The sequence below is a fragment of the Centroberyx affinis genome, unplaced genomic scaffold, assembly GCF_046629955.1.
Source record: "Centroberyx affinis isolate AG114_WGS23_722 - 3 ecotype Tasmania unplaced genomic scaffold, CSIRO-AGI_Caff_v1 ptg001998l_1, whole genome shotgun sequence".
Taxonomy (NCBI): Eukaryota; Metazoa; Chordata; class Actinopteri; order Beryciformes; family Berycidae; genus Centroberyx; species Centroberyx affinis.
The window spans coordinates 61647-85000 of NW_027280342.1; the positions used below are offsets into that span (position 1 = coordinate 61647).

The following is a 23354-nucleotide window of genomic DNA, read 5'->3' on the forward strand; positions in this document are numbered from 1 at the left end:
CGAGAGTCGAACCGTCCGACCCCAACTCATAAGTTCATATCCGACATCTGTCTAGGTTGAATTGGTTTGTTCCATGTTTTTCCAGCTCATGTTTTCTTGGAGTTCCTCCTGGTCTCTTCTGAGGCTCTCGGGCCGTTCGGTCGGCCCGTTCCGTCTGCTGTTTTGTTCTGTTTCCATGTGTTTTATTCTGTTGCGGACTGCATTGATAATTTTGTTCTGTGGTTGTTAATCAGTCGCTCTCTGTGAACGTGCTTTGAGACCGGCTGGGGTGAAGAGCGCAGAGAATGCAGATCCCAGAGAGAACGTCTCTGGGATGCAGCGGACAGTGAAGAGCTGGGAGGTTTCCTGTGGATTCTCAGTATAAAGTCACATAAATAACTTCCACAGATCCTCAGCAGAGCTGCTGACTGCTCTCTGTGCCGATCCAGTTTCACTGATAATTACTTTACATCCCAACGTGACATTTTGCGTGTCGAGGCAGACTTGGAGAAACCTTTATACGAGCTGATATGAAGTAGAGGGAGGGCACCTTCATCCAGCTCCACAGACTGACTAATATTATCAGTTTTAATGGAAACTCCAGCAGCGCCAGACTCCCGCCACTCTGAGTAAAACCTGTGAGAGGTTTCAGACAAACAGAGTGAAAGCAGCAGAGAAATGTCCTAACTTCTGCTTTGACTGTTGACATCCTGCTGCACGTCACTGTGGTTTAACGGCCGGCTTGTTTAGCTCGACTCCAGCAGAGATTAGATCAGACGAGACTCCAGCCAGACACTGACAGTAAGTCTCTTCAGACTGGATCAGAGTTTGTCAGTCAGGTTCACTCTCTCAGTCTTAGATGGTTACTGTACGGATGTGACCGTGTTTTTTCAAAAGGTTCTGCATTACGTTTTAAACCAGAATTGCAGATCACTCATGCTGTCTTTTGGATTGTAAACAGTTAATGAATATTTAACTCAGTTCGTCTTTTTAACCTGCAGATTAACAACTTGAGACGGTTCATCTCTTCCTCTCAGATGGATTCTACTGTTGACATGATGACAACAACTCAGGTACGAAATCCTTCTTTCATCATCCTGTTGATGGAACAGCAGAAGCTGTTGGATAGATTAGATTACATTATATTTTACTAGATTTGATTAGATTAGATTTTAGATTAGAAAACATGAAAAATATATAATTTACAACATGTATGTAAGATATATGTACAAGCAGTAGAACACACTACATCAAAGTAAATGAACAGGAAATCTGAAAAAATGTGTGCACTGTGAAAAAAATAAATATATACAATATATACAGTATATACAAATATATATACAGTATGAAATAAATGGAAAATGCAGAGACCTATGAAATAGATGAGAAAATAGAGAATATGACAAAACATGAATTTACATGATGACCGTGCTGCAGATGAAAGTGAGCCTTGTCTTCATCAGGATTCTTACGGTTACGACGACTCCACGCCGACGGCAGGAGACTACGAGGATTATTTTGACCTGATGTGCGACCGGGCGTCGGTGCGGGCGTTCAGAGCGCGGTACGAGCCGCCCCTCTTCTGGACCATCACCCTGGTGGGCGGACTGGGCAACCTGACGGTGGTCTGGATCTACCTGCACTTCCGCCAGCGTCTGAAGACCATGACGGACGTGTACCTGCTGAACCTGGCGGTGGCCGACCTGCTCTTCCTCGTCACGCTGCCCTTCTGGGCTTCCGAGGCTTCGCACGGCTGGAGCTTCGGTCCGGGCCTCTGCAAGCTGACCTCTGCGCTCTACAAGGTGAACCTGTTCAGCAGCGTTCTCCTGCTGACCTGCATCAGCGCCGACCGCTACGTGGCCATCGTCCAGACCACCAAGGCCCAGAACTCCAAGAGGGAGCGGCTCCGCTGCAGCAAGCTGGTGTGCGGCGCCGTCTGGCTGCTGGCCACGCTGCTCGCCGCGCCCGAGTTCATCTTCGCCACCAGCAAGCCGGACGCGGAGGGAGAGTTCTGCAGGATGGTGTTCTACGAGAACGTGGGGAACCGCACCAAGATCCTGGTGCTGGCGCTGCAGGTCAGCATGGGCTTCTGCCTGCCCTTCCTCATCATGACCTTCTGCTACAGCGTCATCGTCCGCACTCTGCTCAGAACCCGCAACTTCGAGAAACACAAGGCCATGCGCGTCATCCTGGCGGTGGTGGTGGTGTTCGTCGTCTCTCAGCTGCCGTACAACGGCGTCCTGGTGATGGAGGCGGCCCAGGCGACCAACGCGACCAACGAGCTGCAGTGCGAGGAGAAGAAGCGTTTCGACGTGGCGGGTCAGGTGCTGAAGGGCCTGGCCTACACCCACGCCTGCCTCAACCCCTTCCTCTACGCTTTTGTGGGAGTTCGTTTCCGTAGAGACGTGCTGCGGCTGCTGCGGGTGTACCGCTGCCTGCCCAGAGGGATGCTGGGTAAACCCGGCAAACAGCGAGCCTCTGTGATGTCGGACACCGACACCACGCAGGCTCTGTCTCTGTAGCTGCCAGGAGAGAGGAGGAACTTCCTGTTTGTGGTTTTACTGAGATGTGGACAGGCGAGTGGAGCGACGCCGCTCTGACATCGCTGTGACATCACTCTGACATCATCCTGCTGTGAGGTATTCCAGCTGAATTTCAGCGGTAAACTCAGGAACTATGACTCTGGATCATTTTCTAACCAATCCCAGATTAAATGCGTCTTGGATTTTGAGTTGTAAGCTAGTTGTGTTAATAAAGATTTCTGCAGTTAGGACAAAGGCAAAGTGAGACAGCAGCTCATTTCAGATTTTTCCATTTCTGCAGCTGCAGGTTTGTCACTCCGGCTGTTTGTTTCTGTTTCTGTTTCTGTTTCTGTTTCTGTCGCACAGTGTTTCAGCCGACCGGTCTGTTTCTCACCGAAGGTTAAAACGGAGAATGCTGCAGTTGTTTTCTTTTGACTCAAGTTTATTTTCAGTGAAATCATCTCACTGCACTGGCAGATCATTTTACCGCTTTCAACAAATATTTGACTTTTTTTTTTCCCTCAGCAGAATGTAACTTGTTTCAGGACGTGTTCTCGGTAAAAGTGAAATTGTCTTGGAGAAAGTTTCTTGTTTCCAGATTGTCTTCATTGTTTTCTGATGATTTCTTGGCAGAAGTCATATTGGCTGAATCAAGTGAAATTGACTGAAAGCAGCAGATTATCTGACTGAAAGCATCATGAAACATGGAGACAAGAGAAAAGGCCGGGCAGCTCGTCATGTTCTGCAGTGTGTCGTGTCATGTCTTCATCATCTTCATCTTCATCATTCTGCTGACTGCAGATCAGTCTGCACTGATGTGAATCTGATGGAAAACATTAAAAATGTGTAAAAAAATCAATGTGGACAGTTTTCTATCGTGAACATGAAGAGACAAGAAACTCACAATACTGAGTCACACTCATTCTCCTCCTCTCCTCCACCTCCTTCTCTCCTTTACCTCCTCTTCTTCACCTCCACCTCCTCCTCTCCTTCACCTCCTCCTCTCCTCCACCTCCTTCTCTCCTTTACCTCCTCTTCTTCACCTCCTCCTCTCCTTTACCTCCTCTTCTTCACCTCCTCCTCTCCTTTACCTCCTTCTCTCCTTTACCTTCTCTTCTTCACCTCCTCCTCTTCTTCACCTCCTTCTCTCCTTTACCTCCTTCTCCCCTTTACCTCCTCTTCTTCACCTCCTCTCCTTTACCTCCTCCTCTCCTTCACCTCCTTTCCTCCACCTATCTCCCACCTCCTTCTCTCCTTTACCTCCTCTCCTCATCTCCTCCACCTCATCTCCTTCACCTCCTTTCCTCCACCTCCTCTCCTTTACCTCTCCTTCACCTCCTTCTCTCCTCAACCTCCTCTCCTTCACCTTTCTCTCCTTCACCTTTCTCTCCTTCACCTCCTTCTCTCCTCCACCTCCTCTCCTTCACCTCCTCCTCTCCTTTATTTCCTCCTCTCCTTCACCTTCTTTCCTCCACCTCTCTTCCACCTCCTTCTCTCCTTTACCTCCTTCTCTCCTTTACCTCCTCCTCTCCTCCTCTCCTCCTCTCCTTCACCTCCTTTCTCCACCTCATCTCCTTTACCTCTTCTTCACCTCCTACTCTCCTCCACCTCCTCTCCTCCACCTCCTTCTCTCCTCCACCTCCTCTCCTTCACCTCTTTCTCTCCTCCACCACCTCCTCTCCTTCACCTCTTTCTCTCCTCCACCTCCTCCTCTCCTTCACCTCTTTCTCTCCTCCACCTCCTCCTCTCCTTTACCTCCTCCACACAGTCAGCCTGTCATAACATTAGACAGGAAGTTCACTTCATATTTCTCTCTGTCTGTCTGTCTGTCTGTCTGTCTGACCTGTCTGTCTGTCTGTCTGTCTGTCTGTCTCTCTGTCTGTCTGTCTGTCACTGCTGGCAAACATCCTGTTTCAACCACAAGACTCAGCAGGCTCAACCACTGGCACACACACACACACACACACACACACACACACACACACACACACACACACACACACACATTTTACATTCTAGTCATGTGACTCTTATCAGCAGCAGTAGGCTACTTCTTCACTAAACACATAAACCCAAAATAAGTCTAAGAGTCAAATCCCCCACAAACTCCAACTCCCAGAATCCCCAGCGGCACTCAGCTCAATCCATTTCACACGCTGGGAAAGTTGAAGCATCCGGCAAAAAGTCACTGGTGGTTCCAGCTGTTAGCATTGTGGCTAGCGCTTTTCAATGGAAACATGAATTAGCATCCAGTCGCAGAGAGACTGGTTTAGCTCTTCAGTTCCATGTGTGGCTTCATGTTGGCAGGCGGAGGGCCGGCTGGCCCACCATGTGACAGGTCAAGGGTCAAAGGTCAAGGGTCAAAGGTCAAGGTTCTTTGTTGTCAGAAGCACAAAACAGCCAGATGCAGATAATGTTAGCTGTGAAATTCTTGAGCCTAGAGCTCGCCACAACAATGTAAACAACGTAAACAAGTGCAAAATGGTAAAGTGACCATCAGTAAGGAGTAATAAAAATATAAAGTGACAGAGTATAGTAACAGTATAAAATACAATATATAAATTAAATAAAATATGATATGTACACTTTTCAAAATATTTCCTAATATTTCTGGTGATTTTGGTAGTTGGAGGTGTGACAGTAAAAAAAATCAGAATCATGTTAGTATGCCATTTCCCCAGAGTCACAACAAAAAAACATAAAAACATAAAAACATAAAAACATAAAAACACGGCCTCGTCCAAGCTCTTCACATTCTGCTGTCTGTCTGAACCGGCTCAGCTGCTGGACCAGGAGGCTCCCTTATAGCTCCCTTATAGCTCCCTTAGCGAGTCACCCTGTTCAGGGCTGCTATGGCTGCGGGTGTCAGGCTTTTGCCAAAGCGACTCCTTCTGCACCTCAGGGTGCTGTACCTGCCCCAGAGGGCGGTGCGGTGAAGTGCGAGTGAGTGGGTGTGTGATGCTGCTGTTGTGTTTGCGATGTGTGTGATGCCTTACAGTTGAGCTCAGAGAGGTTGGGAGTATCTTGATCCTGTTGCGGAGCGCACAATAGCCAGAGTGTTGGAATCACAGACGAGGTTCATTTAGTTCACTGCATGATAAAGGGGAAGTTGTTCACTGGATCCACTTGTCACAGTTCCGAACTCCCGGATGACAGTTAGCTCCCTGACTCCCGCGAGTCCCCGACCCAATCCCGGTCCCCCTTCTTTCTACTCTATACTGCTTCACGCACCCTGTTCATGTCAGTCTTGTTAGCTGACCTGTCATTTACACATGTGGGCGGGCTTACCAACCCGTGAAATGCACTCGACCTCCCGAGTCTGTCGGTCAAACTGCTCGCGCACTCCTACATATCAACATGCTGAAATCCACTGCTCATCTGATCAGATGAACATGGAGCTCTGCCTGAAGCCGGTTAAAAACAATCACTGCACTGTCTGCACCAGTGATTTATCTCTTTGCCCAAAGTGGTTTGAATGATTAAACGACACATCGAGGTGAGTCTAGAGTCAGGTCAGGTCTCATATGCTGTTAGATTACAGGCCTGTTCAGTCAGTCTGGAGTGGTGAAGTGAAAACTGTTTCCTCTCATTTATACAAAGAACCGAGTTAGATTAAATTGCACACATGAAAGAAGGCCTAACATACCTGAAGAGATAAAGAAAATAAATTGTCAGGTTATATTATCCTAGCTTATTCAGCTTTGTTGCCTATCAATTTTAAGTGGTTCATTATTACAATCCTGTACCATTCACAGAGAGGAAGAACAGGTCGTACTTTATGAGAAGAGCAGAAAGAAATGAACCTAGAAGCACTTAAAGCATTTATCAGAGATAACAAGAGCAGCAGACTGTACAGAGCATGAGAGCAAGAACTACACAGACTAGAGAAAAACTGCCTCCAGGCTGGAGATACACTACACAGCTATTGCCCCGATTTTAGCCAGGATTCACAATCGGGCCGAGTCTGTCTGGTCTGCACTAGTCTGCACACTTTGGGGCAGTCGGACTGGAGAGTTGGCACAGAAAATCGATAAGTGTGTGAGGGGAACAGACTCTAATCGATAAATGTGTGAGGGGAACAGACTCTAATCGATAAGTGCGTGAGGGGAACAGACTCTAATCGATAAGTGCGTGAGGGGAACAGACTCTAATCGATAAGTGCGTGAGGGGAACAGACTCTAATCGATAAGTGCGTGAGGGGAACAGACTCTAATCGATAAGTGCGTGAGGGGAACAGACTCTAATCGATAAATGTGTGAGGGGAACAGACTCTAATCGATAAGTGCGTGAGGGGAACAGACTCTAATCGATAAATGTGTGAGGGGAACAGACTCTAATCGATAAGTGCGTGAGGGGAACAGACTCTAATCGATAAGTGTGTGAGGGGAACAGACTCTAATCGATAAGTGTGTGAGGGGAACAGACTCTAATCGATAAGTGTGTGAGGGGAACAGACTCTAATCGATAAGTGCGTGAGGGGAACAGACTCTAATCGATAAGTGTGTGAGGGGAACAGACTCTAGTCTCTTGCCTCCGGTGAGTCTGAGCTGCTACGATCATATCAAACATGTTTGATTTTTACAAGCGGAATCTGGACGTAATCTGGTAGTGTAAACTCCTCAATGACACAAAGTTAACAGACTCCTCAACAGCCAATGAAAAACTATGAAGCTTTGCCATAACAAGCCAATACAGTGTTCAGCCCACACAAGGAGCAAGCAACTAGTTCATTCTTCATACAATCAATTTATAGATCTCAACCTTTCTGGTACCAAGGCACACAGGAAAAAAATACAGGGAAGACTCAATTATTGATGACACAAAACCTTGGCTGCCAGATGCCGATTTTGGACCGGAAAGTCAGGTTTTATAATTATTATTTATTAGCCTACATGTCCGGTTGGTAGTCCGGACCGGACCATGTAAATGCTCAGTCCGGTTTTGCAACATAATCATCTGTCACCGTAGCAACATCGCCTACAAATATTCTCAGCTCCCACTTCATAGCTTTGGCTCCAACATATACCAACAGGGATTTGATTCACATTTGCTGCTCACCTGCAGTCTGCGGTCCAGACTGCGGTCTGCGGTCCAGACTGCGGTCCAGACTGTGGTCCAGACTGCGGTCTGCGGTCCAGACTGCGGTCCAGACTGCAGTCCAGACTGCGGTCTATGGTCCAGACTGCGGTCTGCGGTCCAGACTGCGGTCCAGACTGCGGTCTACGGTCCAGACTGCGGTCTGCGGTCCAGACTGCGGTCTACGGTCCAGACTGCGGTCCAGACTGCGGTCTGCGGTCCAGACTGCGGTCTACGGTCCAGACTGCGGTCCAGACTGCGGTCCAGACTGCGGTCTGCGGTCCAGACTGCGGTCCAGACTGCGGTCCAGACTGCGGTCTGCGGTCCAGACTGCGGTCTGCGGTCCAGACTGCGGTCCAGACTGCGGTCTGCGGTCCAGACTGCGGTCCAGACTGTCACGTCTGCCTTCCACAACTTTATCTAAATGAGTTTTGGGTCTGTGTATTTCTTGGTCATTCTATTTTCCTCCTCTGCTTCTCTCTCTCCTTTCCGCTCTCCAGGCCTTGATGATGCTGAAAGACGCTCAGCTCTATACTGTTTACTTCAGGCTGCAGTCCTAAAATGGGCCTTTTTAGTTTTTGTTTTCTTACTATTTTATTTTCTGTTTTACAAAGGAGAAAAGGAAAATCAGGTCCTTTGTAAATGTTGTATCTGCCATTTCTCACCAGAAAACGGAAAATGCAGAGCAACAACAGCAAGCTCTAGTACCCGTAAAAATATATAATGTAAATTTATATCTATGCAGTCAAAGGGCTTTCATATAAACACCAAAGCCCCAAAATTCGCCCTATAATAACCTATTATAGGGCGATATAATTTGTTTTGAAGGTGTCACCATGGCTCTGTCAAAGTGAGTGTTCCCCTCAGTTTATCTACAGCGCTTTAGCAGTAAAGCTCTGCATTATTGCCCAAAGGTCTTGTAATGTAAAGTCATGGTTTACAAAGACCCCAAAATGTTGTTTTCCCCTCCTGATTAACCGTCCCTCGTACTAACTCCAAAGCAGGGGATGCTGCCTTTTGTATTTATGCCCCAAGTAGATGGAACGCCCTGCCTGAGGACCTGAGAGAGGCCCCCACACTCAACACTTTTAAAAGCAGGTTAAAAACCTTACTTTTCACAACAGTCTATGGCTAAGTTCTTAATGTGTATGTGTGTGTGTGTGTTTTGTATATTTTGACATTGGCATATTCTGCACTGATTCTTGTGTAACTGCACTAACACTTGTTGATGCATATTGCATATGCATACTGTATTGTCTTTTTATGTAAAGCACATTGTGTTGCCCTGTGTATGAAATGTGCTGTATAAATCAATTTTGACTTGACTTGACTTGATCTGTCAGTAGGGCTAGAATAATGTGTTTGCAACTTGTAATTCCTTTGTAATTGTTTATTTTGTTTTCTGTCCCATAGCGTGCAATAATAATAAAGTGCAATAACAAAAAAAGATAATAGGCATAGCACTATTATATACGCAATGAGGGCATACAATATTTTTTGTGTTCATCTCACTTTTGTATTTAAAAAACTGTTTTGAATATGAATTTGAATGCAGTCTTTAATAGCCTAGTATCCCTATATGTTATCATCATCTTTCAGAAAAGATAAGCTTGTGTAGGCTTCCACTTTCCATCCTCACTAGATGGCCGGGTGTGTAGGGCCTGTCGATAGAGGGCGCTGTTAAAGTCTGTGGACTGGAGACAGAGGACAGATTCGTTCAGCCTTCAGAGGTCTGCCTGCTTTTGCTATTTAATTTGCAACATGACTTGCATTCAGTTGTGAGACTTAAACGGATTCCAAAATTATATTTAGATAGGTGTTTTGCTACCGTGCTGTTGGCTTTGAGTGTGTCAATTCTGAGCTGTAAATCCTGAGTTGAGATTCAGGTGATATTGTGCGATTGCCTCTGCGTATACTTGTGCCGTTTACTTGTTGCAATCATTTCTTGTTGTGGTGGTTGGGGGCCCTTACTAGGTATCTGTGCCCAGGGGGCCTTTGACTCATAATCCGCCTATGGCCCCCTGCAGTGAGCAGAGCGCCCCCTGCTGCTCAGGAAGTTGTTGGTGTGAGCGCACAGTAACAGTCTGAACAGTCTGTCAGGAAACTCCATGCTGCCATGCTAGCTGCTAGCTGCTAACTGTTAACTGCTAACTGATTCACTGATGGAGGCTGTTTGGCCAAGAGGCCGCTTCTGTTTTACTTGCTGGTAATTTGGGGTTTCTCTTGGTTTCGGTTCCCAGAATCCTCCCTGTCTCCGTGTTCGTCCTGCAGTCTGACATCACCATGGCAACGGTGTCAAACTGTCCGCTCTGTCACTCAGCTAAGCTCCTCCCATCAAACCACCCATCCATCCACTGAGAACTGAAAGACTCTCTGGCCCGGTCTTAAATTGGTTCAAGACCTGCAAGGCAGGAACTACTTTGTGTCTATCGGTGACTTTGTCTCTGAGAGGATCAGTATGACATGTGGAGTTCCACAGGGATCAATCCTCGGCCCTCTTTTATTCAGCCTCTACATGCTTCCACTAGGACATATCATACAGAAAAATAGCATTCATTACCACAATTATGCAGATGACACTCAGCTCTATATATCTCTTTCTTCAAGTGACTTTGGTCCTGTAGATTCTCTGATTCAGTGTATTGAGGAAATTAATGACTGGATGTGCCAAAACTTTCTTCAACTAAAGAAAGACAAAACTGAGGTAATTATCTTTGGTACTAAGGAAAATTAGGGCTCACCTTGACTCCCTGTCTCTCAAGAGTAAAGACCAAGCTAGGAATCTTGGTGTTATTATGGATGCTGATCTCAATTTTAACAAACATATCAATACCATACAAGATCAGCGTTTTATCATCTTAAAAATATAACCAGTAAGGTCATGTCAAAACCTGATTTAGAAAAGCTGATACACGCTTTCATTACCAGCAGGTGAGACTACTGCAGTGGTCTTCTCTCCGGTCTCCCCAAAAAACCTCTGGGCGGTTACAGCTGATTCAGAATGCTGCTGCCAGAGTTCTGACTAAGAAAACAGAAACATCACACCAGTTCTTAGGTCACTGCATTGGCTTCCAGTCTGCCATAGAACTGATTTTAAAATTCTGCTGCTTGTCGATAAAGCACTAAATGGCTTAGCTCCAAAATACATTTCTGACCTGCTCTTAGGATATGAGCCACCCAGACCTCTGAGGTCCTCTGGACCGGTCTAAGCCACCCAGACCTCTGAGGTCCACTGGGACCGGTCTGAGCCACCCAGACCTCTGAGGTCCTCTGGGACCGGTCTGTTAGTTGTTCCCAGGGTGAAAACCAAATCAATTTTAGTAATTATGCTCCAAATGACTGGAATAAACTTGCAGAAGCACTGAGATGTTCCCACTGTCAGCTCTTTTAAAAGTCGGCTCAAAACATTCCTTTTCTCTGTGGCCTTCCGCTAAATCATCTGTATGTAGATGTAACAGGTGTTATTATCTTTATTTATTTCTTTTATGTGTGTTTTACCTATTTTATCTCTATCTCTATCTTTCTTTCTTTTCTTTCTTTTTTAATGTCATTTTAAATAGTTGTGGTCTGTGTATGTATTTTTTCTGTTTTATGTGAAGCACATTGTATTTGCCTTGTGTATGAAATGTGCTATATAAATAAAGGTTGCCTTGCCTTCTTCTTCTGTATTTCAGATGCAGTATGAATAAAACTAAATATATTTCAACAGGAAACACACGTTTCAGTCTGATGATGTTTATTGACAGTTGACTGACAGCAGGTCATCAGTGGCAGAACACATGACTGAAGGAAGAAAAGCTGTGATGTGGATATCAGATCAGAGCATCTTCAAATCCATTCTATTCAATTCTATCTTATTCTACTGTGTTCTGCTGTCTTTTATTTGCCCTTCATGCCTGACTTGGTGGTTTTTCCCTCCTGAGTTTGTCGTTCGACGCTCTTAATCACACCGACCGCCACCGTCTGCCTCATGTCTCGCACCGCAAAACGACCTGAGAGACAGACAGGCAGAGAGAGAGACAGACAGAGAGAGAGAGAGACAGACAGGCAGAGAGAGAGACAGACAGACAGACAGAGAGACAGACAGACAGAGAGAGAGAGACAGACAGGCAGAGAGAGAGAGACAGACAGGCAGAGAGAGAGACAGACAGAGAGAGAGAGAGACAGACAGGCAGAGAGAGAGAGAGACAGACAGGCAGAGAGACAGACAGACAGAGAGAGAGAGACAGACAGGCAGAGAGAGAGAGACAGACAGGCAGAGAGAGAGACAGACAGAGAGAGAGAGACAGACAGGCAGAGAGAGAGAGACAGACAGGCAGAGAGAGAGAGACAGACAGACAGAGAGAGAGACAGACAGAGAGAGAGAGACAGACAGGCAGAGAGAGAGACAGACAGAGAGAGAGACAGACAGACAGGCAGAGAGAGAGACAGACAGGCAGAGAGACAGACAGACAGAGAGAGAGAGACAGACAGGCAGAGAGACAGACAGAGAGAGAGAGAGAGAGACAGACAGGCAGAGAGACAGACAGACAGAGAGAGAGAGACAGACAGGCAGAGAGAGAGAGACAGACAGGCAGAGAGAGAGAGACAGACAGACAGAGAGAGAGACAGGCAGAGAGAGAGAGAGACAGACAGGCAGAGAGAGAGAGACAGACAGACAGAGAGAGAGACAGACAGAGAGAGAGAGACAGACAGGCAGAGAGAGAGACAGACAGAGAGAGAGAGAGACAGACAGGCAGAGAGAGAGACAGACAGACAGAGAGAGAGAGAGACAGACAGGCAGAGAGAGAGACAGACAGGCAGAGAGACAGACAGACAGAGAGAGAGAGACAGACAGGCAGAGAGACAGAAAGACAGAGAGAGAGAGAGACAGACAGGCAGAGAGACAGACAGACAGAGAGAGAGAGAGACAGACAGGCAGAGAGACAGACAGACAGAGAGAGAGACAGACAGGCAGAGAGAGAGAGACAGACAGGCAGAGAGACAGACAGACAGAGAGAGAGAGACAGACAGGCAGAGAGACAGACAGACAGAGAGAGAGAGAGAGACAGACAGGCAGAGAGACAGACAGACAGAGAGAGAGAGACAGACAGGCAGAGAGAGAGAGACAGACAGGCAGAGAGAGAGAGACAGACAGACAGAGAGAGAGACAGGCAGAGAGAGAGAGAGACAGACAGGCAGAGAGAGACAGACAGGCAGAGAGAGAGAGACAGACACAGAGAGAGAGAGACAGACAGGCAGAGAGAGAGAGACAGACAGGCAGAGAGAGAGACAGACAGAGAGAGAGAGAGACAGACAGGCAGAGAGAGAGAGACAGACAGGCAGAGAGACAGACAGACAGACAGAGAGATAGAGACAGACAGGCAGAGAGAGAGACAGACAGAGAGAGAGAGAGACAGACAGGCAGAGAGAGAGAGAGAGACAGACAGGCAGAGAGAGAGAGACAGACAGACAGAGAGAGAGACAGACAGAGAGAGAGAGACAGACAGGCAGAGAGAGAGACAGACAGAGAGAGAGAGAGACAGACAGGCAGAGAGAGAGAGACAGACAGACAGAGAGAGAGACAGGCAGAGAGAGAGAGAGACAGACAGGCAGAGAGAGACAGACAGGCAGAGAGAGACAGACAGACACAGAGAGAGAGAGACAGACAGACAGACAGGCAGAGAGAGAGAGACAGACACAGAGAGAGAGAGACAGACAGACAGACAGGCAGAGAGAGAAGGGAGGGATACAGGATATTATCAGTTATTCATTGCATAAATATTGACGCTTTTCTAATTTTTTCTAATTTTTCACCCTTAGTCTTCCTGCTAATGTTTATTTATGTATTTATTCATTTATTTGATGAGGAAAATGCTAATTAACATGGAGCCACTTCAGCTGGTTTCTGCAGCTGATGTTCTGGTTCAGATTACAGCTGCTAGTTTCCAACTCCTGTCTCTATCAGGCTTTAGGAAAAAAAAGGGAAAAAGATATCAGTTCCATACAGTTATGAAGCATCATTTAAAGACGGCAAAATGAAAAGACCAACAAATAACAATAAAATAAGCAAGTCATTAACAATGAGATGATTTGAGATTGTCAAACAACAACACATGTCTCGGATTAACTTTATTTCAGTTGGTGTGTCTTCTACATGTGAGAACCCTTTATAGAAAAAGCTGACTGCCCAAAGGAAGTCTTGCAGCCTGTGATTTTACAATTGTCATTTGCTGATAAACCTGCATAAAATATCTGGTGCTAAATTTTGTAAACATTTAAAAATTAGTTTCAGATGTGAATATTGAAAAAAATTGAGCAAAAAACAGAGCAAATTGTACCGCTTCAATTTGTGGCAGTGATGCCGTCTCATGGGCTTTTTTATGCATTATTTTTCCAGCTTGGTTACACAGAGATGGAAGAACTGAGGCTTGGCTCCACACTGTTACACAATAAGATAAATGTGAAAAGATAAACCTGGGCTGCTTTGATTGGTATGTGGTGTCTAATTAGTTTGAAGCAATTTAAATATTTTTTACTGTCTTTGAGATCTTTTTGACATGTTTTTCAAATTTGGGTTTGGAGTTTAAAACTACACCTAAGAAATTTAATTCATTAACCATCTCAATTTCATCTGTCTGTATTGGTTTTATGATGGAAAAGCACATAGAGACTGTCTTTTTCAGGTTCAGAGTGAGATTATTATTACACTGATATACTCCATTCATATTCAATGTTAATACCTCAGCTGCCTCACACATAGATGACTGTGTCGTCAGCATAGAGCTGACAGCCAGATCAACGGGCCAAGGGTTGAGCTTTGAGGAATGGCCATGTTGTTTTGTCGAAGGGCAGAGAGACTTTTTTAGGTTGATCTTCACACATTGCTCTCTCGATTGTAGATATGAGGCCAACCAACAAGAAGCTTGCTTGGAAAAATTAAATTTAGACAGATGTAGGGTTGACAGTGTCAAATGCTTTTTTCAGGTAAGAGACAATGTTAGGACCTTACCCTGGTCCAGAAAACAGCAATTTACTGTTTCTGTGGAGTGTTTGGTGTAAAGTGTGTAAAGTTGGTTGGATTCTAAATGATCAACCAATTGTTCTGACACAACTTTTTCCAGAACCTTGGAAACCTGGAAGAGTAGAAATTGGATGACAGGTGCATGGCAGGTCAGTGTCCCCTGATTTAAATATGGGTGTTGCAACTGCCTTTTTCCATTTATCTGGAAATATACTAGACTGAATGGAAAGGTTAACTAGATGAGTGACTGGGTTTATGATGGAGGAACTGTACTGCTTAATGAAAGCTGTGTCCAAGTTAAAGATATCTTTGGCCTTTGAGTTTGATATTTTCCATATTATTTCAATAATTTTGGCTTCATCAACCTCTCTAATGTAGAATGAGCCAGCTGGTAAGCCTTCTATTTCATCACTATTCAATATTATAGGATCAAAATTTCAAACACATTCCTCCGCTGAGCAAATAAAAATGCTAGAGCCAGGCTTCCCATGCATTTGTATTCATATATTTATACTTAACATGTTTTAGTGATGTAACTGTCAGCTGTGTTATGTTTAATATCATCTGTGCTATTCTTATTTATATTCTAGTTTTCTTTACTATATCCTGTTATTGTTTGCTGCTGCAACAACCCAAATCTCACCTCATCTCACCTCATCTCATCTCATCACCTCACCTCATCACACCTCATCTCACTTCATCTCATCTCTCACACATAGAAACTGTGCCTCCTGAATTTCTCCAAGGGGATCAATAAAGTGCTATCTCATCTTGTCCTAATCTTTGTCTGTTATCAGCAGTGAAACTGTGAGTGTCTGATCTGAGCTGAGATGTTTCTAGAAGCTGCTCTGTTGAAACTGGGACTCACCCAGTGGGGGGTACTCGGCGAAGGTCTCCACCACCATGGGTTTGGCAGGGACCAGCATGACTATGGCGGCGTCTCCGCTCTTCACAAACTTGGGATTATCCTCCAACTTCTTCCCAGAGCGCCGGTCAATCTTCTCCTTCAGCTCGCTGAACTTGCAGGCAATGTGTGCGGTGTGGCAGTCCAGCACCGGGCTGTAACCCGCATGGATCTCTCCAGGGTGGTTCAAGACGATCACCTGACCAGAAGACACATCCCAGTTAGCTACTGGGAACTGACCAGTACATCCCAGTACAACCACAGACTTCTACAGCTCCACTGCAGCAGCTGGGGGTTCAGTGTGTTGCTCAAGGGCTCCTCAAAAGTATTTTTTGGGGGAGGGAAGCGTGTTACTCTCAGAGTCCCAGCTGGGATTTAAACTGGCAACTCTGCAGACACAAGCTGCTGCCGCCCCCTGGAGGTTTTGCATGTACACTGCCGGTTGATGCTCTAAACTGACGTGAGGTCTTCTACTGACGGGTAAAGTCGAACCTTTTTGGCTCTGTAGTTTGCTCGACCCTGAAAGAGCTCCTGGGCTCTGAGAAGGACCGCACAGTGTGATATCTGGGTCATATATCAGAGGGTGTGGTGTTAAAGTGACTGGTGCCTGTTTAAGATAGTAGTTGCTGCAAAGAAAAAGAGCAATCAACAGAAACTGGTCCAAGCCGTTTCTCCTGGACTCAAACAATGGACAGACTTTGTCTGGGAGATATTTGAATGGAAAAACTACTTACACTACTGTCCTCATTTGACCTCAAACTGGTCTCCACCGCTCCCACACACAAAGCGGGCAATACACTCGATCTGATTTTGACTCGAAACTGTTCCACGGCAAATCTGACTGTCACTCCCCTACATCTGTCAGACCACTTCTTTGTTCAATTCATGGTTTCCTTGCCGGAACATCCTCACGTTCCGCCGCAAATGGTCTCCTTCAGATGGAACCTCCGGTCCCTCACACCGGCTCGGCTCTCCGATGAGGTCTCGGCTACCATGCCCCCTCATAAAGAGTTCTCCTCACTCCATGTCAATGAGGCTACAGACACACTCTGCTCCTCACTAGCTGTCTCTCTAGACAATCTCTGCCCACTCTCATCCAAACCTGCTCATAAAACCCCCACTAGCCCATGGCTCACCGGTGTCATCAGAGAGCAACGGGCTCAGAGCAGCGGAGAGAAAATGGCGCAAATCCAGTGATCCCACTGACCTCACTGACTATCAAACTCTCTTATCGGCATTCTCCTCCCATCTAAAAAATGCCAAGACCACTTACTATCAGGATAAAATCAGCAGCGCCAAGGACGCTCGCAAATTATTCTCAGCTTTTAACTCACTCCTCAAACCTCCACCACCTCCACCCTCAAGTTTGCTCACGGCTGACCTCTTTGCATCCTTCTTTACTGATAAGGTTTCTACCATCAGTAATCAGTTCTCTGAGCCTGACCAACTCAGTCTGCTGCCACCAGCTAACAGGACCTCACTCCTGTCCTTTTCCCATCTCACTGAAGAGCAAGTCTCCAAACTACTACTTGACTCTCGTCCCACTACCTGTCCGTTGGACCCCATACCCTCCAACCTCCTGCAGGCCATCTCGCCCACACTTATCCCTGCAGTCACGCACATCATCAACTCCTCACTTACAGCGGGTGTGTTCCCCACTGCTTTTAAGCAAGCCCGGGTTACCCCGCTACTAAAGAAACCTACACTCAACCCATCTCAGGTTGATAATTACAGGCTGGTTTCACTACTCACCTTTCTTTCCAAAACACTTGAGCGGGCGGTCTTTAATCAAGTCTCTGAATTCCTTTCTGAGAACCGCCTGTATGATCCCAACCAGTCTGGCTTCAAATGCGGACACTCTACCGAGACTGCGCTCTTGTCTGTAGTAGAAACACTGCGATCAGCTAGAGCTGCCGGTCAGTCCTCTGTCCTACTGCTACTTGACCTATCGGCCGCCTTTGACACGGTGAACCACCAAATCCTCCTCTCCACACTCGCTGAGCTCGGCTTCTCAGGATCTACCCTCTGCTGGTTTGAGTCCTACCTCTCAGGGAGATCCTTCAGAGTGTCTTGGAGAGGGGAAGTGTCTAAATCCCACTACTTGTCCACAGGGGTACCTCAAGGGTCAGTGCTTGGACCCCTTCTCTCTTCATTATACACCACCTCATTGGGTGCAGTGATCCGCTCACATGGCTTCTCTTATCATTCATATGCTGACGATACCCAGCTCCTGCTGTCGTTCCCGCCAGATGACCCCACGGTCTCGGCGCGGATATCGGCATGTCTCGCCGACATCTCGGCTTGGATGAAGGAACGCCACCTTCAGCTTAACTTGTCAAAGACTGAGCTCCTTGTCATCCCAGCCAGTCCCTCTATACAACAACAAATCAGTATCCAGCTCGAATCAACTGAGCTCATACCCACAAAGTCTGCCAGAAACTTGGGTGTCATGATTGATGACCAGCTAACCTTCAAGGAGCATGTGACTTCTGTTGCTCGGTCATGCCGATTTGCTCTATACAATATCAGGAAGAGCTGAGCATGCAGCACAACTCCTGGTACAGGCTCTTGTAATATCACGCCTTGACTACTGCAACTCCTTACTGGCAGGGCTCCTGGCCTGTACTTTCAAACCTCTGCAGATGATCCAGAACGCGGCGGCGCGTCTGGTCTTCAACCCCAAAAGAGCACATGTCACTCCGCTATTCATATCCCTCCACTGGCTCCCAGTTGCTGCCCGCATCAAGTTCAAGTCCTTGATGCTCGCCTACAAAACAATAACCAAAACGGCTCCGACCTACCTGAACTCCCTCATTCAGGTCTACGCTCCCTCCCGCTCACTACGCCCTGCCATGGAGCGGCACCTGGTGCTGCCACCACAGCAAGGCCCTAAGTCTCTAGCCAGACTCTTCTCTTCTGTGGTTCCCCGGTGGTGGAACGAGTTGCCAAACTCCATTCGATCCGCAGAATCCCTCTCTATCCTTAAGAAAAGGCTAAAGACCCAGCTCTTTAGCGAATACCTCCTTTCATAAAAAAAAAAAAAAAAAAAAGATTTGATGCACTCTATGCATTACCTCATAGCACTGCCTTGTAGCACTCCCTCGTAGCACCTATGTCCTGTTGGACCAGAACTTAGCTTGTTGCACTGTCTCGTAGCACCTTTGTCCTGTTGGACCAGAACTTAGCTCTATAGCTCTTACTCTCGTTGTTCTCTCCTATCTAGAAACTTGCTTGTGTTGTATGCAAATCTCATGTGTAAGTCGCTTTGGATAAAAGCGTCTGCCAAATGTGAAATTGTAATTGTAATTGTAATTGAAAAACTAACATTTACTCTGGGGATTAAGCAGGAGCTGTTTTACAGAAGACAAATCGACTGTGGACTGTGTACACTACAAACAAAGAGGACACCGTCTCATAATGTATAAAAAACAAAATGGAGAACCACATATTAGATGGCTATGAAATATGTGATATATATCTCTTAGGCTTATCTATTTATATATTTTCTACAATAATAGTAATAAAAACTTAATTTAACTTTATTTATAGCACTTTCCAAAACAAAGTTTCAAAGTGGTTCATGAAGGATAAGACAATACATTAAAAGACATGAAGACCTTAAAATATTTTTAAAAAGCAGAATATATTTAAAAAAAAACATATTCTTTCCATATATCTTGTATTTCTTGTACAACAAATAATTAGACACAACTGTTTCAAGAAGTTCACCAACCTGACCAACGAAGGATTTGACGCCACAAGGGGGGTTCTGTTTAGAGTCGCCCGCCACATTTCCCCGTTTAATATCTTTGATGGAGACATTTTTCACATTGAAGCCGATGTTGTCGCCGGGAAAAGCCTCTGTTAAGGCCTCATGGTGCATCTCAACAGACTTCACCTCTGTGGTGAGCATCTGAGGGGCAAAGGTCATGATCGTGCCTGGCTTCAGGATGCCGGTCTCCACTCGACCCACTGGCACCGTCCCGATACCTGGAAGAACAGCAGTTTTAAAGATGCTTCACCTGCACACACCTGCTGTTTGGCTCATACTGTATATGATACATATCAAAGAAACAAATGAACAAATTTGGTTCAGTTTGGATCAGAGTTTGGAGTGTGTTTGACAGCAGTAGCTCTGTACCTCCGATCTTGTAGACATCCTGCAGAGGAATTCGCAGTGGTTTGTTTGTTGGTCGTTCTGGAGGAAGGATGGAGTCGAGGGCGTTAAACAGAGTCTTGCCGGAAGAGTTTCCCTCTTTACGTTCAACGCTCCATCCTTTGTACCACGGCATCTGTTAAAGATGGAGTGGCAACAACAACATCAACAACAACATCAACAACAACAACAACAACAACAACACTCAACATCAACAAACACTTACAAATTCAAATATTCATCTTATTGGAACAGTAGGAAAGTTGTTCTTCAAACAGTACATGATGTTCCTTACTTTGTCACTTGGCTCAAGCATGTTGTCTCCATGAAAGCCGCTGATTGGCACCATGGCTACAGCTTTGGGTTTGTAGCCAATCTTCGCGATGTAGCTGCTAACTTCCTTTTCAATTTCATGAAACCGTTTCTCAGAGTAACCAGCGGTGTCCATTTTATTGACGGCGATGATGAGTTGTTTGACTCCAAGTGTGTAGGCCAGCAAGGCATGTTCACGAGTCTGGCCATTGCCGGAGATGCCGGTCTCGAACTCTCCAGTTCCTGCAGATACTATCAGCACAGCGCAGTCAGCCTGCATGGACAGGACCAGCAGTCTGTTTACAAGCTCACCAACATCAGCAATAAAATATCAAGTCTAGATTTGTGCACAATTTGTGCATTTTTTGCGGCTCATTTGTTTGAGTTAAGAAGGAGAGTGTTGTCATCTTAATCAAACAGTCACCTTAAGTGTTAGTGAATTGGGTGGGATCTCGATTTGCATGGCCTCTCCTACAAATAATTATTTTGTAGGAAAAATAATGACATTTACATAACATTTACATATTAATGACCATGACACACACAAAGAGGCTTTATTTCAGTCTGGTCTTAGAGATTTACATAGTACAGAAACTGCCCTCCTCAAGGTAACCAATGACCTCCTTTTAGCAGCTGACAGGGGGGAAAGTGCAATTTTAATTCTTTTAGACCTAAGTGCAGCCATTTTAATTGACCGTCTTAACACCTGGGTTGGCATCAAGGACACTGCACTTGGTTGGTTTTATTCCTACCTTTTAGAAAGAACCTTCTCGGTCACCATAGGTAACTACTCATCTTCTACAACTCACATTACCTGTGGTGTACCGCAAGGTTCTATTTTAGGTCCAATTTTATTTTCAATCTATATGATGCCACTTGGCCAAATTATCCAAAGACACAATGTCTCTTTTCATTGCTACGCAGACGACACACAGATATACCTTCCCCTGAGACCTGCTGACCCAAACAGCCTAGCTGCTGTTGTAGATTGCCTCAATGATATCAACTGTTGGATGGCACAGAATTTTCTTCAGCTCAATAACTCAAAATCAGAAATCATATTGTTCAGTCCCCCAAATTCTATCAGTCATATTGAGAGTGGTCTTGGTCCTCTGTCTGCAAATGTGAAGCCCGTTGCCAGAAACTTGGGAGTACTATTTGACTCTGACCTAAACTTTGAACCACAAATTAAAAAAATGCTCCAGTCCTGCTTCCTTCAACTGAGAACCATCTCCAGAATCAAACCAATACTATCTCACAGCGACCTGGAAAAAGTAATCCACGCCCTAATCTTCTCACAACTCGGCTACTGTAACTCGGCTACTTTCTTTTCTGGCATCAACCAAAAGTCACTCTCTCGCCTCCAACTAGTTCAGAACACAGCAGCTCGGCTTCTTATTGGTTCTAACAGACGACATCACATCACCCCAATCCTGGCTTCTCTCCATTGGCTCCCTGTTAGTTTTAGAATTGATTTTAAGATTTTACTGATCACTTTTAAAGCACGTTTGGGTCTGGCTCCAAGCTACAAACAAACATGTTGACCCCATATGAGCTGGTGTGCAGCCTCAGATCCTCAGGCAGGCCCTTCTGGCTGTTCCAAAGTCTAGACTTAAAACTAAAGGTGACCGTGCTTTTTCCATCAGGGTTTTCCCCTCGGCTCTGGAACGACCTGCCTGAGGAGAGAAGGCTAGCAGAATCAGTGACTTCTTTTAAATCACTTCTTAAAACCCATTTTTATAGACTTGCTTTTATGTGAAGTCGTCTTTTCACCATCTTTTCATCATCTTTTTATCTTTTACCGGCTTTTTATCATCTTTTTATCGTCTTTCTATTGTCTTTTTTACGTCTTTTATCTATTATCTTAACTCTATCTTAATTTTATCTTACTTTTATTCTATTATTTTATTTATTTTGGTTTTCATCCTACGATTATACTACTATTTACTTGAATGTTTGCTCTTTTCCACCTCTGTCCTCCTATGAACTTAATCCCTGTTTATTATTGTTTTATTGCCTTTTAAATTCATAATTTGAGTATTCTGTTTTTATTTTGTCTGTCAAAGCACTTTGTAGACTCTGTTTTTAAAGGTGCTATATAAATAAAGTTATTATTATTATTATTATTTTTTAACCAGTGTTATAAGGCATTCATTCTTTGATTGCATGGCTTTCTGATTTGGTCAGTTCATGAAATAGCACTCTGCCCCACACAATCCTTCAGTGACTCTGGCCCTCAGGTGGGAAATTCTGATGACAAACCAGTTACATATGAATATGAAACAACATACTTGTTGTAAAGATGACCTGTGATGTAAGAAGGAAAAGCAGGAAGTGAATAGTGACCTGAGAGGTTCCTGTGATCATGTTCTTGATGAAGTCTCGGTGTCCCGGAGCGTCGATGATGGTGACGTAGTACTTCTCAGTCTCAAACTTCCAGAGCGCGATGTCGATGGTGATTCCTCGCTCGCGCTCCGCCTTCAGCTTGTCCAGCACCCAGGCGTACTTAAAGGAGCCTTTCCCCATCTGGAACCACAGGGAAACAATACTGAAGATACTGAAGATACTGAGGTAATGAGGTACTGAAGATACTGAGCTGATGAGGTACTGAAGATACAGAGGTAATAAGGTAGTGAGGTAAAGAGGTACTGAAGATAATGAGGCAGTGAGGTAAAGAGGTACTGAAGATACTGAGGTATTGAAGGTAATGAGATCCTGAAGATACTGAGGTACTGAAAATACTGAGGTAATGAGGTACTGAAGATACTGAGGTAATGAGGTGCTGAAGATACTGAGGTAATGAGGTGCTGAAGATACTGAGGTAATGAGGTGCTGAAGATACTGAGGTAATGAGGTGCTGAAGATACAGAGGTAATTAAGTACTGAAGATACTGAGATAATGAGGTACTGAAGATACTGAGGTAATGAGGTGCTGAAGATACAGAGGTAATTAAGTACTGAAGATACTGAGGTAATGAAGGTAATGAGATCCTGAAGATACTGAGGTACTGAAAATACTGAGGTAATGAGGTACTGAGCTGGTGAGGTAATGAGGCAGTGAGGTAATGAGGTACTGAAGATACTGGGGTATTGAAGGTAATGAGATCCTGAAGATACTGAGGTACTGAAGATACTGAGGTAATGAGGTACTGAGCTGGTGAGGTAATGAGGTAGTGAGGTAATGAGGTAGTGAAGAAACTCACCTCCTGGGCTTCCTTCTCAAACTTCTCAATCGTCCTCTTATCGATTCCTCCACACTTGTAGATCAAGTGTCCGGTGGTGGTCGACTTCCCCGAGTCAACATGGCCGATCACCACAATGCTGATATGTATCTTCTCCTTTCCCATGGCTGAACTGACAGACAGGCAGACAGACAGGATGTTAGACAGACAGACAGACAGA

General features: G+C 45.3%; 2 protein-coding genes across 3 annotated transcripts in view; one reads left to right on the forward strand and one right to left on the reverse strand.

The window, feature by feature from the left end:
- Positions 1 to 619: 619 nt before the first annotated feature.
- ccr9a (chemokine (C-C motif) receptor 9a) lies at positions 620 to 3366 on the forward strand. 2 transcript variants are annotated; one of them, XM_071530911.1, is made up of 3 exons: positions 620 to 780; positions 981 to 1052; positions 1443 to 3366. In XM_071530911.1, exons 2-3 carry the CDS (start codon positions 1017 to 1019, stop codon positions 2499 to 2501), a joined length of 1095 nt encoding a protein of 364 aa, XP_071387012.1. In that variant the 5' UTR covers positions 620 to 780; positions 981 to 1016; the 3' UTR covers positions 2502 to 3366. The 2 variants fall into 2 exon arrangements, with proteins under 2 accessions (XP_071387012.1, XP_071387011.1); XM_071530910.1 differs by having other exon boundaries at positions 772 to 876.
- A 7936-nt stretch (positions 3367 to 11302) lies between these two features.
- Positions 11303 to 23354, reverse strand: part of LOC139653895 (elongation factor 1-alpha-like) — a 15011-nt gene continuing 2959 nt past the window's right edge. The window contains exons 2-8 of the mRNA XM_071530903.1: positions 23156 to 23306; positions 22299 to 22478; positions 19936 to 20226; positions 19626 to 19776; positions 19218 to 19474; positions 15449 to 15683; positions 11303 to 11569 (exon numbers count right to left, since the gene is read on the reverse strand). Of these exons, the coding sequence (XP_071387004.1) occupies positions 11457 to 11569; positions 15449 to 15683; positions 19218 to 19474; positions 19626 to 19776; positions 19936 to 20226; positions 22299 to 22478; positions 23156 to 23299 (1371 nt within the window). The 5' untranslated portion in view covers positions 23300 to 23306 and the 3' untranslated portion in view covers positions 11303 to 11456. The remainder of the gene's footprint in view (positions 11570 to 15448; positions 15684 to 19217; positions 19475 to 19625; positions 19777 to 19935; positions 20227 to 22298; positions 22479 to 23155; positions 23307 to 23354) is intronic.

Excerpts from the sequence above, each read along its gene's own strand:
- ccr9a (XM_071530911.1), top strand. The coding sequence starts at position 1,017 with ATGGATTCTACTGTTGACATGATGACAACAACTCAG. Across the intron at positions 1,053-1,442 it reads ACATGATGACAACAACTCAG|GATTCTTACGGTTACGACGA; the intron begins GTACGAAATCCT and ends TGTCTTCATCAG.